The 13,549-nt window shown below is 40.4% G+C and overlaps 4 protein-coding genes across 4 annotated transcripts; all 4 read left to right on the top strand.

Annotated features, from left to right (window-relative positions):
• The first annotated feature begins 399 nt into the window (after positions 1–399).
• On the top strand, positions 400–2,907 carry LOC133743889 (non-specific phospholipase C6). The gene is made up of 3 exons (XM_062171961.1): positions 400–1,788; positions 2,032–2,208; positions 2,444–2,907. The coding sequence occupies exons 1-3, from the start codon at positions 684–686 to the stop codon at positions 2,740–2,742; spliced, it is 1,581 nt and encodes a 526-aa protein (XP_062027945.1). The 5' UTR covers positions 400–683; the 3' UTR covers positions 2,743–2,907.
• A 2,232-nt stretch (positions 2,908–5,139) lies between these two features.
• Positions 5,140–6,901, top strand: LOC133745921 (RNA polymerase II C-terminal domain phosphatase-like 4). Its single transcript, XM_062174082.1, has one exon. The coding sequence runs from the start codon at positions 5,264–5,266 to the stop codon at positions 6,581–6,583; it is 1,320 nt and encodes a 439-aa protein (XP_062030066.1). The 5' UTR covers positions 5,140–5,263; the 3' UTR covers positions 6,584–6,901.
• Positions 6,902–6,965: 64 nt separating this feature from the next.
• Positions 6,966–8,102, top strand: LOC133744970 (RNA polymerase II C-terminal domain phosphatase-like 4). The gene has a single exon (XM_062172985.1). The coding sequence runs from the start codon at positions 6,966–6,968 to the stop codon at positions 8,100–8,102; it is 1,137 nt and encodes a 378-aa protein (XP_062028969.1).
• Positions 8,103–8,604: 502 nt separating this feature from the next.
• On the top strand, positions 8,605–9,876 carry LOC133744969 (RNA polymerase II C-terminal domain phosphatase-like 4). Its single transcript, XM_062172983.1, has one exon. It carries the CDS (start codon positions 8,605–8,607, stop codon positions 9,874–9,876), a length of 1,272 nt encoding a protein of 423 aa, XP_062028967.1.
• The last annotated feature ends 3,673 nt before the right edge of the window (positions 9,877–13,549 follow it).

Below are 13,549 nucleotides of genomic sequence, written 5' to 3'. Positions count from 1 at the left end.
ATCCTAATATGTCCTAATTCAAAAACAAATATAATCTCGTCAACTAATGACGAGAGTAATTTTCCAAAAAAAAAACATGTCAATGACCAAAGTATATGGTAAGTTGGTAACACAAATATTATTTGTTTGGGGTCAAACACGGTAACTTCAGTCAATAAATGACGTGTGAATTCCTCATGGATTTGTTGTTTTTGACGGTTATGACATATCCGTGTAACTCTAACGACATTTGTCAGTCAAACCCCTCTGACATTTTGCTTCTCCATCTTCTTCTTCTTCTACTACACCACACGTCCTCTCAACCTCTCACATCTCGCATTCACGAACCAACAGAATCCGCAAAAGAAATGGACCACGACCCTAAATTACTTACCATCTTCAAAATCATAATAAGAGAAACAACGTAACTAATTTTTCAACCTCGACATGAGATTATGCGGCCAGCAAAATAATAATTATTCCCTCTCGATCTTTTCCTTTATTGCTTTCCTAAAAGAGAGAGAATCCAATCTCCTCCAGTCCTCCCCAGTATCTGACCCATTTCTACTGCACCATTACAAAACCAGAAGCTTCCCTTCCCTGTTTTTAACCAAATCCATCTCTCTGTACTTGAAATAATATCTAGTATAGGCTATTTATACTCCACAGAGGCCAGAGCTAGATTCATCTCCCTCCTCTCAGTAATGGGAGCCTCCAAGACCAGACCTTTACTCTTGCCATCTTCATTCTTCTTGCTGCTTCTCACTCTGTCATGGACTTCTCCAATAACCCAATTGGCTCTGGCCCAGCAACAACAACAACAACCCATCAAGACCATTGTGGTTCTGGTCATGGAGAACAGGTCCTTTGATCACTTGCTTGGCTGGATGAAGAATGCTATAAACCCAGCCATCAATGGCGTCACAGGCCAAGAATGTAACCCTGTTTCGACCAAAAACCCGGACCCGAAATCCATCTGCTTCACGGACGATGCCGAGTTTGTGGATCCGGATCCGGGTCATTCGTTTGAGGCTGTGACGCAGCAGGTATTTGGGTCGAGTCCTAATCCATCAATGTCAGGTTTTGTTGAACAAGCACTGTCTATGTCTCCCAATCTATCCGAGACTGTCATGAAGGGGTTTAGGCCGGAATCTGTGCCGGTTTACGCTTCTTTAGTCGGTGAATTTGCGGTTTTTGATAGGTGGTTCTCTGCAATTCCGGGCCCAACACAGCCCAACAGGCTGTTTGTGTACTCTGCAACTTCACACGGCTCCACCAGCCATGTGAAGAAGCAATTGGCTCGGGGCTACCCGCAGAAAACAATATTCGACTCGGTTCATGAGAATGGCATGGATTTTGGGGTCTACTTCCAGAACATACCCACCACCATGTTTTACAGAAACATGAGGAAGTTGAAATACATATTGAAATTTCATCAGTATGATTTGAAGTTCAAGAAACATGCTAGAGATGGCAAGCTACCGAGCTTGACGGTGATCGAGCCGCGCTATTTCGATCTGAAAGGGATGCCGGCGAACGATGATCACCCTTCTCATGATGTTGCCAATGGGCAGAAGCTGGTGAAGGAGGTCTATGAGACACTGAGGGCTAGTCCTCAGTGGAATGAGACCCTTTTGGTCATTACTTATGATGAGCATGGTGGGTTTTATGATCATGTCCAGACTCCTTATGTCAATGTCCCTAATCCGGATGGGAATAGCGGCCCTGCTCCTTATTTCTTCAAGTTTGATCGGCTCGGCGTTCGCGTGCCGACGATTATGATCTCTCCATGGATCAAGAAAGGGACCGGTAACTACTAGATACTCTTCATTTCATTTTCATTAGAAGTTTATCGATTAGAATAGAATTAGTTGATCGATTTTCTTAATCTTGTGGTTGTGGTCTTGTGGATTTATTGTGGTCAATTATACATCTGGCATTGAATATAGATGATCTGGCTGCATATTGAAGAGGCAATTAAGATTTTTTTTTTTTTTTTGGTGTCATTTCCATTTTTAAATGCAGTGATTTTTTTTTTTTATGGTTTTGCAGTAATAAGTGGTCCACAAGGACCTACGCCAAATTCTGAGTTTGAGCATTCTTCAATACCTGCCACAATAAAGAAGATGTTCAATCTCTCCTCGAATTTCTTGACTCATAGGGATGCATGGGCTGGGACATTTGAACAAGTTGTTGGGCAATTAACTTCTCCAAGGACAGACTGCCCAGGTTCGTATCTATACTCCCAATTATAATGTACTTCATGGAACACTGGTTAGATGCGCGAGCGCTTGCTACTATTTGACATGTTATATCGCCATACTGTCATTCTAGACATTTGATTAGACAAACTGTTGGTTGAACGCGTGGTGCTAGATTGACCGTCTCTTAACATAACATGTCAAGAACTCGAGACATTAAAAGAGAAAGAAACTTATATATGTACACTGTGGAATTCTTGCAGTGACGTTGCCGGATGTGACGCCTTTGAGGACCACTGAGGCGAAGGAAGACAGCGGTTTATCCGAGTTTCAGGGTGAGGTAGTCCAGTTAGCTGCAGTGCTTAATGGAGATCACTTCTTGAGCAGCTTCCCTGATGGAATGAGCAAGAAGATGACTGTGAAGGAAGCTCATGACTATGTAAAGGGTGCTGTTTCTAGGTTCATTAGAGCAAGCAAAGAGGCAATCAAGTTGGGAGCAGATAAATCAGCAATTGTAGATATGCGATCTTCCCTCACAACCAGGTCCAAAACTAAAAATTAAAGAAATCCTCCTGTGGTGTTTAGACCTAGCTATATGTAGAATACATCACTGAAAGTGTGCTGACGTTCCACCTTATGAACTTAGGATTTCTGTTCTGGTTGAAATTTGTGACTGTAGAAAGCAATATGAGAAGCAGCTATGTCTGCAATGTCTTTCAGGCTTCCATTCTTGGCTTTATATAGATCCTAAAACTGTTTTGGCATAGAGAAAAACTACTCAAAGAAGCAATATCAATTACAGAGAAGGAAATCAAGAAGCTTACTAATGCGAAATCGTTTACATACACGAGCATTATCAAGAAACTACTCAAAACGCCGAGGATGACAGTAGAGAAAACGTCACTCGGTACTTGATCTACAGCACACTGCAGCATTCTTCATTTAACATGTGCTCCATATGCCATACCAACAGAAATTACATAGAGATGGAGATGGGAATGGGAATCGAACCAAAGCAAATCGTTTATAGAGACTGCATCTTCCGCACGATTCAGTCGGTCCCGTTCTCCTTCATTCTTCCCATACCACCCATTTTTACAAACGGAATTAATTTCCTAATTTCTTCGAATGTACTCTTTCGTCTATCTTTTCTTTCCCATTCCTTTTTTCGCTCCTCCTCTTCCCTCTAGTACCTAAAGAATAACTCTTCTATACTAAATCAGTAACCATGATATGAGGAAGAAACTATGAACAACAATGTCCAACTTGGGCAAAATTAGAACGGGGAGAGCTACTTAAAGAAAATTTGGGTGACAAAATCAATGATAACGTCCGAGTTTGTTTCCCTCCAGACAAATCTTTCACAATTTTCATGAGAGATCACGCTCAAAGGCATCTTAAAAATCCAAGCAACTTATGACACGTGTTATCTATTGTTATTTCACGTGATAGAGAAATTTTTTTTGGTAATTAGATTAATTTTTTCGTTTGATTTATGGCTGATTGGGTGATTCTCAATCTGCTTGTTTGGGCTTGCTAGAAGTTGGCTTTTTTTTTTTTTTTTTTTTTGAAGGGAATGTGGATTTCATTGACGCATGCCAAGATGGCCATTACATATCCTTCTGCTGCCTTCAACTAGACAGATCAAGAAGTTGTAGCAGAACTACTGTGATACATAGAGAATAGACCACCTATATTCGAACTAACCGCTCATTTAAAGTGAGCCTATAAACTATGGATAAATGGAAACATAGAATATAGGCCCCAACCACATAGGGTTTTTAGGTTCCTAAAACAAGGGAACTTAGTGTAATTAGACAAAAAAGCTAAAAACATAGGGTTGGGCCAAGGGCCTAAACCCTAGCCCAAATAGCAATGGACTAGGGCAAAACCCTAGCCCAACAGTTCGCGGCCCAACAGGGGTAGTCCACCAAAGGGAAATTTGCTCCAGACCCATCAAGTTGGTTCGGGCCAATCCACCTTCCTTCACAACCCCGTCGTACGTCACCATCCGGCCAAGCTCCAGCCGATCCACATCGCCCGACCTGCATGTTCCGATCCGCCTCACCACCGCCGCGACCAAGCCGCCCTCACTGACCTGCAGCAGCACAGAACAAACGATCCCGGCGATGGAAGCCATCCTGAGTTCACGCCGCCGCCGCGACCTGCATCAAACCAGAACAACCGATCCTGAGCCAAGCGTCGCAATTGCACGCCGCCAACGAATGGCACCACCGATCCAACAAAACCCAGCCGCGGGGATCGATAAACCCGACCGTACGCACGATCCACCCTTCATCACCATCCCAGCCGAGCTCCCTGACAAAAACCCGAGCAAAGCCCTTCAACAGCCCTATGGACAGTAGATTTCCCGTCCGGCAGCAAACCCTATGACAGCGGTGAGGCCTTAGGCCATCTCCGACGTCCGGGCGCCGCCGGAGAGAACAAAGTGCAAGCCCGAGGCGGCCTTAGGGTTTCTCTGAGAGAGAGAGAGACTTTGGATTAGGCGAAAGTAATGCTAGAAGTTGGCTTTGGATTGTGCTTCGACATAATGTAATTTATTACTTTGAACATTCATTTTCTAAGAGCAATCGTTTCAGGTTTTCAACATTATTAACTTGAACTTTCGAGTTATTTGAAATAAGTATCGCATCTTATATTGATATATTGTGTCTCAATATATTCTCTTTATTTCTTTAGATTAAAAGAATGACTCAATTGCGAGTTATCTTTCCAACAATATGTTATTCTTAATTCAACTTGGCCTATTTTTCTAGTAAACTAAAGAAAATTTTTTTAAAAAAAAAATCCAAAATTAATGATGGTAATTTAACTCTCCATCACCAGGCTGTTTCCAAAGGGTAATTTCGGAATTGCGCTTACTATTCACGGAGACACTATTCACGAATTTTTAAAAACATTTTTATTTTATTTTACACCGAAGAATTCTCATAAAAAACAAAAATTACAACGTTTCTCTGGCTCCGCAAACCCTAAACCCCCAAAATCGCCGATTTCAAATTCCACAAGATTCAAAGAGAAAGTTACTTAATCCTCAAATCTCCTCTATATTCCTCTTCACGATGAGTCTCGCCGTCGATTCTCCGATTACCGACTCATCCGCCAGCAGCGATCCCGTCGATGACTTCGCCGGCTTTCTCGACGAAGTACTCGATTCCGATTCCGACGATGACGTGGCAAGTTTGCAGAGCACAAAACGGCGTAAGGTGGAGGTGAATAGTAATGGGTCGTCTTCAATTTCGAGCTCGGAAGTCTTGGAAGTAGAGAAGAATGGTTCTTTGTGTGAACATCTGGCTGGTTCTTACAAAGATATGTGCTTGATTTGTGGGCAAAGGTTGGATCAGAATGAGAATGAGAAATCCGAGTTGGAGGAGTTGAGGGTTAACAGTGTTCGTGAAATTGACCCAGGAAAACGAAATTCAAAGACTAGGGAGTTGCTGCTAGGACACAAGAAACTTCATTTGGTGCTTGATCTGGATCACACATTGCTCAATACTACTGCGGTGGGGTACTTGACGCCGCAGGAACGGTACTTGTTAGAGGGAGATCACTCTCTGGAAGATGTTTTTGTGGTGCGAAATTCGCCTGTGGATTTGGTGACCAAGTTGAGGCCGTTTGTTGGGACGTTTTTGAAGGAGGCCAGTGAGATGTTTGAGATGTCTGTGTACACAATGGGGGATCGACCCTATGCGCAGCAGATGGTTAAGCTGCTGGATCCTCGAAATGAGTACTTTGGTGATAGAGTTGTATCGAGAGATGATAGCACCAGGAAATTCGAAAAGAATTTGGATGTTGTGTGTGCTAAAGAGAGTGCTGTTTTGGTGCTTGATGATACACAGCAAGTGTGGATAAAGCAGAATCAGGACAATGTGGTACTAATGCGGAGGTATCTGTTCTTTAGGAACAGTTATGACTCTTTTGGCTTCAAGTATTGTATGTCTCATTCGGAGTTGAAGACTGATGAAAGTGATGAGCAGACTCAAGGAGCTTATCTAGCAGCTATTCTTCAGCTTCTTAAGCTTATCCACAGCATGTTCTTCGATGATAAAGTGGCTGCGCGGGACAATCTAATTGATAGAGATGTGAGGCAAGTGTTAAAAAGTGTTAGGAGTCAAGTCTTGAAAGGGTGTAAAATCGCCTTCGGCTGTGTTTTGGCATCAGAAGCCCAAGCTGATTTGTGGAACATGGCAGAAAAGTTGGGAGCAGTTTGTTCCACACAAGTAATGGATCCATCAGTCACACATGTGATCGAAACAGATGCGGAAACAGAAAATTCTCAATGGGCAGTGAAAGACAGCAAGTTTCTGGTCCATCCACAGTGGATTCAGGCTGCAAGTTTTATGTGGCAAAAGCAACCTGAAGACATGTTCTCTATATCATAGGATTAAAAAGCGGAAAATTATGTAGACATCTGATTTGCAACATTGAACTGTTCTTTGACTTGACACAGTTGAGTACACAAGTCAGTTTCCTATTAGGACAGGGGATAATATTCATGTCCTATTCTTTGATTTCCAAAAACAAATAGGAAACTATTCAATTCACCCTTTGGAATCTTACGGTCGATCTATATAAAGGCATAAGTTAAGAGTAGGATGATCTCTCTATCAACGAATCCAAACCCCTTTCTCTTTTGTAGTTGGCTAGAAGTGGTTGATGAGTTCTCCACTGTCCTCCAATACATGACAATTCTGGTCATGAATTCTTCATCAGTGAGGTTGCTGCTTCATGAATTCTTTGTGTGATTACTGTGACAACTTTGCTATGAGTATTGGTTTCATACCCAAGGGGGTCTTCAATACCCTAAGTGATGAATTCATTGACCGTTTACGTAAGGTCAACACTAACTATATGCTACGCCTTAGAAAACTCCACCTAGTACTTGATCTAAATCACACCCTGCTGGCTCTCACAAAACTCAGTGATCTGACTCCAGAAGAAGAAGAATATTTAAACAATACCCAAACACTGCAAGATGTTTTCAAAGTGCAAGCTCCTGATGACAGTATGAGCCCTATGATTATCAAGTTGAGACCCTTTGTTAGAACCTTTCTCAAGAAAGCAAGTGACAAGTTCGAAATGTATGTTTACGAAGATGCTCCTCAATCTCTTGTGAGGAAGATGGTTGAGCTACTGGATCCTAAGAATGAGTACTTTGGTCAAAGAGTGATTTCGCGCGAGGATTATTTTTGGAGCAACCACATGGGAAAGAAGCATCTTGATCTTGTGCTTGGCCAGGAGTCTGCTGTTTTGATCCTTGGGGATAACCTCGAGGCATGGATGGAGCAAAATCAAAAGAACATAGCAGTACCAGTGCAAAAGTATCCTTTCTTTAAACAAAGTTGTGGCCAGAAGAGCAGGCGCAAGTCTCTTTGTGAGTTGAAAAATGATGAAGGGGGGATTTATCTTGCAAATGTTCTTCAACGTCTTAGGCGAATACACAGCATGTTCTTTAATGATCAAGTGATGTGTGATAAGGTTTTCGACAGAGATGTGAGGATGGTGTTAAAAAGTGTCGAATGGATTTCCAAGACCTATAAGAGGAAGAAGTTAAAAAGTGTCAAAATGATTTCTAAGACCGATAAGCTTCTGTTGAGGAAGAAGGCATTATCAAACTGTATGTGGAAAAAAAGTGATCACCGGAAGAAGAAGAAGACAGAGAAGATGGAAGAGCAGTCACCGGAAGCTTCTTATGTTGAAAAACTAGAGGATCCAGAATCATCGGTGGTGGATGCAGTAGCTGATCATGTTGGAACGTCACCGGCTCCTTGGGTACACCCGAGCTGGATTGAAAAATCAATCCATTTGTGGAAAAAGAGTCATGCAGACAAGGGCCCTGTTATCACCGAGGAGGGCGAATTTAGTTGCAGGCTTGCAGCTCATATTGGAACGCTGGAATAGATAATCAGCGGGGAAATGAGGAAGTTGCGCTTGGAAGGCCAGAGAAATAGCACAGGATTATGCAGTGTTGTAGTTCTTGTTGGGATTTAAGTAATTTAACTATCCTCGGTTACTTTGCTTCCTCCTCCTTTTTTTTTTTTTTTTGAGAATGGTTACTTGCTTCCTTTTACACTACAAGATTGGAATGGACAAAAATTTACAAGAAAGGATTTGCAAATCTGGTATGATCCTCTGTATATACAATTTCCTTTTTCTTTTTTTCTAGTTCTTAATAACATTAAATTTCATTCCAACAATAAAAAGGAAACAGAATCATCATTAATAATTCCTACCACAAAAAGGAAACTATTCCTTTCACTCTTTGGAACCTCAAAACTCGATTAATATAAAAGGCATATAATTAAGAGTACGTAGATCTTCTATCAACAACCACTCGATCTGCAAGTAACCCGTTTTGTGGTTGGTAAACACACTCTAAAAGTTAAGTTGTTGATCAATCATCATGAGTCTGGGGACCGATTGTCCTCCAATATTCCATAATAACTCTGGTGATGAATTCTCCATCTGTGAGGAGAGGACCACAAAAAGGCCTAAGGTAGAAGAAGAGATTAATGATCATCATCTGGGAACAACAAGCATACATCAGATACAGATCAAAGATACTTGTGCTTCTTGTTTGTGTGATGATTGTGCCAACTTTGCTGTGACATTCAGTTTTAAATATAACGATGGTGAAATTGAGCTTTTACGCAAGGTCGCCACTCACGAAATACTCCACCGCAGAAAACTCCAGTTGGTACTCAATCTCAATCACACCTTGTTGAGAGTCGCCGGTATCGATGATCTGACCCTGGAAGAAGAAGCATATTTAGATACCGAATTCACCGATGATCCTCTGCAGCAAGATATTCTCATAGTGACAGTTCCTCCCAAAATGAAATCTATGCTTCTCAAGTTTAGGCCCTTTGTTCAAACCTTTCTCAAGGAAGCCAGTGACATGTTTGAGATGAATGTGTACTCAAATTCCCCTCTATCTCTTGTGCGGGAAATGATTCAGCTACTGGATCCAAGAAATGAGTACTTCGGTTCTAGGGTGTTTTCGCGAGACGATTTTTGCAGCACCCACCCGAAAAACAAGTGCCTCGATGTTTTGCTTGCTCAAGAGTCTGCTGTTTTGATCCTTGATCATAAACTAGAGGCATGGAGGGAGCAAAATCAAAATAATGTAATGCCCATGCAAGAGTATTTTTTCTGTGAAGAAGAGGAGAGCGAGCTCAGATCTTGTTGCGAGATGGAAACTAATGAAGGGTATTATCTTGCACTTATTCTTCAACGTCTTAAGCAGATACACAATAGGTTCTTTGATGACGAAGTAATATGTGACAGACTTATCGACAGAGATGTGAGAAAGGTGTTAGAAACTCTTCGGGGGTCCGTCTTGGGAGGGTGTAAAATTGCTTTCGATCCTCTTCAGGCCGATAAGCTACAGTTGTGGAAGATGGCAGAGCAGTTGGGAGCTACTTGTGTTGAACAAATGGACGCATCGGTCACACATGTGGTTGCAGCTCATGCTGGAACACCGGAATCTCGTTGGGCACTGGAAGAGAAAAAGTTCTTGGTCTATCCGAGTTGGATTGAAGCATCACATTGTATGTGGCAGAAGTGTCATGAAGACAGGTTTCCTGTTTTTGAGGATGACCAAATTGGGCAAGACCACAAGAGAGACAAGAAAAAGAAGAGTAAAAAGGAAGAGATTTTAGCAACATTGTCTTAGTAGCAACATCAAAAGAATATTATGATGAATTGGTTGCCTCTATAGGAATCGACCTCGTCCCGTAACTCGACGGCGCATAAGTTACTACTGTATCCCTATGTCTAGGAAAGAAAAAATCAAATGTTTTTTTTTTTCTCATGAGTCTTCGTGTTGGTAGTTTGCATCAAGATAAATTTCGTTGTTTCTTATTAAGTATTTGCGGATGAGAAAAAATCATGGCCAATAGATTTGCCTGATAAAATAGTTCACTAGCCTAAGTAGTTCTTGGTTTGCCGCTTAATATGCTTCTGCAATTTGGAATAAAATGTAAGAAACTTTTTAATTGACTTTTACAATATTGTTGGTATATTTGGATAATATGCTATTACGCACACCATACTCCCAGATCGGCAGAGACAAGGCATTTCAGCCTTAACATGGCCACAACTCACAACAATGGCATGACTGACTAAACCCCGAAATCTCTGCTCACTATACCAGCTTTAATTGTACAAATTAACCAATAGCTCAAGTTTTGTCTTTCTCTCTAGGATTCCCTGTATAATCTGGACCACTACCTCTTGTACAAATAACCCACTGGTGGAATGAAGAAAGCAAGCAATGATCAATACAAATTTCAAATTTCTTTTCTCTCTGTTCATCCTTGCAATACATTGCTTCATTTTATCACAAAGAACAACAACCAAATTTTTCAACATATGTTTCCTTTTGGTTTAGATAGATACCAGCGGAAGGAGGTTGCCAGTTCTGTTTTCACATTTCAAATTTTCCATTCCCATGATTTGAACATTTAAAAGAATAAACAAAAAATTACTTCCATTGTAAAAGAAATACTTGGAAACAAAAACATGATATTCTGAAAAATAAAAGGTGGATGCAGTTAACAGAAGCTGAATTGTAATTTGATTCAGAAGCAAGTAGTGTACATGTGGACTAAACCACTAACCATTCACCCAGCAAATATAATTTACATGAAAACTTTATGGTCTATAGATTGAAGGAGAACAAATGCATTATAAGAATATATAAGGCCATAGCTAGCTAAATGCAGTAGTTGAATAAAATAACACTTGATAAAGGACATGGAAATTGTACCCTAGATGGTGAAACTTCAATGTTGGACAAGAGCTGAATAAATTCCCTAGACCATACATTGACTTCATATATATGTGCATCAAATTAAAAATACCTTGAAATAAATCTCCGATTGCAAATTTGCAATCTAATCTAGACAAGAGTTAGATTAATCATTTTTAAATTTATGGGGGCATACCAGTTAGAACCCACCATTGGCCAAGCTTCTTTCAATTTTCGTACTGCTCAAAACAAGTAAAAGTTCCATGTGATTGAATAAAGCAGCTTAACAACATAGAAAAATAACAAGAGAAATGTACATGAGGTAAAAGAGTAAAAAATTTATTTACGAGACAATTCTCTTGGTGGTCCTCTTCCACTCCCTTTAAATAGGGATTATTGGTCCTTCAAAAATTAACACTATTTTCTCCCATTCATAATGCCTTCTGCTAGAATGCTTGGTACCCCATTTTCTCCCACACCAATGCTTGCTACTTCATTTTCTCCCACACCACACCACTTCGGCTACTGTCGAAGGCTCCTGCTCCTTCCCTTCAGCCTCCTCCACACACCCCCAACCCATGGTTCTCTAGTGTTTGGGTTTATCCTGCTAGTTTATATTTCCAGCGCATTATTATATTGGGTATTCTGCTTTATTTGACCTTTTTGGAAATGCCGGCTGCCGAGCAAGTTTTGGTTAGAGCAGCAGAGAAGCCCCAGCCGGGTTCCTCTGCTGGGGCTTCTCTGCTCTCACCAAAATTGCTCGGCAGCCGGCATTTCCAAAAAGGCAGAATACCCAATATAATAATGCGCTGGAGATATAAACCTGGGTTCCTATGTGACACAGTTGCTCGTTGTTTCCCTTTGAATTTTAGTTTGTGTCGGGCTCGGGCTAGTTGTTTCCCTTTGTATTTCGGTTTGTGCTGGGCTAGTTGTTTGTTTTCTGTTCCAGTGTTAGCCCAGGCCCTGTTTCAATTTGCTTCAGTTTGTTTCAGTTGTATTTGCTTCCTATCGGTATGAATCAAATCAGTTTTTATTCCTAAGATTTTAATTTTGCAATACACACCCAAGACTACTTCTCGATTCCTTGTTCATGGATTCTCCCATCTCAAATGGTGCTATTATGTAATATGGTGTATAATTGATCAATATGTGTTTAGGTGAAATTGTAGTACTATGTAAATCTTACGGAAATTGAATTGACATTTATTGTTCAGTTTAAATGTCGGAATGTCATGTATCCTAATATGATTCATATTTGGTTTAGTTTTGTCTTGAGCATTTCGCCACGGTATGATTAGCTTAAAGAGTTAAAATAGGCAACTATAATTTATTATGTCTTCTGTAACACTTTGACAATTACAATTTTCATAACTACGACATCGTTTCCATGTGTTTTGTTTTATTTATGTACGTGTTTCTCAATATGTCGTGCACTTGTGGGTTAAAGATCCTCATTTTCTATGCAGCAAAGATTCTGGAAAAATTGAATATTACCAATTTCATCAAAATCCGCCTTTTCCCTATTTTGGCATGCTCCACAAAGATTAAATATGACACTTTTGAATCTTTTTTAGGACCCAAAGAGGATCTGATAAAACGCCCTCAAGTACTAAACTAGTTAAACGAAAGAATATATGAAAAATATAAAAATTAGTAAAAATCCTCTCTTTTGGGCTTGTGACTATGAAAAGCTGTGTTTGTCCAGCTAGGCCTGCTTTCAGGCTTGGCTGCTTGCGACTTTTCTGGCCTTTCAATTCAATTATTTCACAAAAAAAAAAAAAAAAAAAAAAAACACCATTTGCTCATGACAAGAGATTGTAAGGATGCTTCAGTGGTCAGAACTAACAGAGGTTACAGGATGCCTCAGTGATCAGATTTTCATCAATTTTCCACTGTAGGTTCTGCTGGTTCTGCTAAGGCTATGCAGATTTCAATTTTAGAAGGTCCCTTGAGATACCTCAGTGGTCAGTGTGTTAGTATCAGAGATTACATGATGCCTCAGTAGTCAGAGTGGTCAGAACAGAGATTACTTCAAGCATGCCATGTAAACCAAGGAAAGACCACATGTGCTCAAGGCTTTACATGTTTTTGTTTTATCAACTCTGACCATATATTTCAATGTCTAAATTTATTTATTGTTCTTTGTGTCGTCGTTGGTGTCACTACACCAAAAATAAGCTATAGTGACGGTGGCCAGAGACGAAATAATAAAAATGTCTCTAATATGTAAAACTGTAGGACGAAAGTTGTGTAATTCCAATCCTAATATAGGAGTAGAACACAACAACAATCCTACCTCAGTGGTAGCTTTTGAGCATGTCTCACTCACCCAGAGAGCATCTCCTTTATGTGGAATGGTTTTGCTATTCATTTCTAATGTGCCCAGTCTTATTAGTGCTTCTTGATGAAATTTTGGTGCAGAAGTTATGCATTAGTTCATACATCACCCATAACCCACAAAACTCAAAACTATCCCGTGATGTGTGTATGTCCTATATGTGGAATGGCTTTGCTTTTCTTTTCTAAAACAGTCTTATTAGTGCTCTCTTGATGAAAATTTGGTGCAGAACTTATGCACTAGTTCATGATAGAATGA

This window comes from Rosa rugosa, chromosome 4 (genome assembly GCF_958449725.1).
Source record: "Rosa rugosa chromosome 4, drRosRugo1.1, whole genome shotgun sequence".
Taxonomy (NCBI): Eukaryota; Viridiplantae; Streptophyta; class Magnoliopsida; order Rosales; family Rosaceae; genus Rosa; species Rosa rugosa.
The sequence above is the reverse complement of the archived record's forward strand: the minus strand, read 5'-3'. Positions and strand labels throughout refer to the sequence as shown.

Bases quoted from the DNA above. Each gene is read 5' to 3' on its own strand.
- LOC133743889 (XM_062171961.1), top strand. From the start codon at position 684: ATGGGAGCCTCCAAGACCAGACCTTTACTCTTGCCATCTTCATTCTTC. The intron at 1,789-2,031 runs GTAACTACTAGA...ATGGTTTTGCAG, and splicing joins ATGGATCAAGAAAGGGACCG to TAATAAGTGGTCCACAAGGA. The intron at 2,209-2,443 runs GTTCGTATCTAT...GAATTCTTGCAG, and splicing joins TCCAAGGACAGACTGCCCAG to TGACGTTGCCGGATGTGACG.
- LOC133745921 (XM_062174082.1), top strand. From the start codon at position 5,264: ATGAGTCTCGCCGTCGATTCTCCGATTACCGACTCATCCGCCAGCAGC.
- LOC133744970 (XM_062172985.1), top strand. From the start codon at position 6,966: ATGAGTATTGGTTTCATACCCAAGGGGGTCTTCAATACCCTAAGTGAT.
- LOC133744969 (XM_062172983.1), top strand. From the start codon at position 8,605: ATGAGTCTGGGGACCGATTGTCCTCCAATATTCCATAATAACTCTGGT.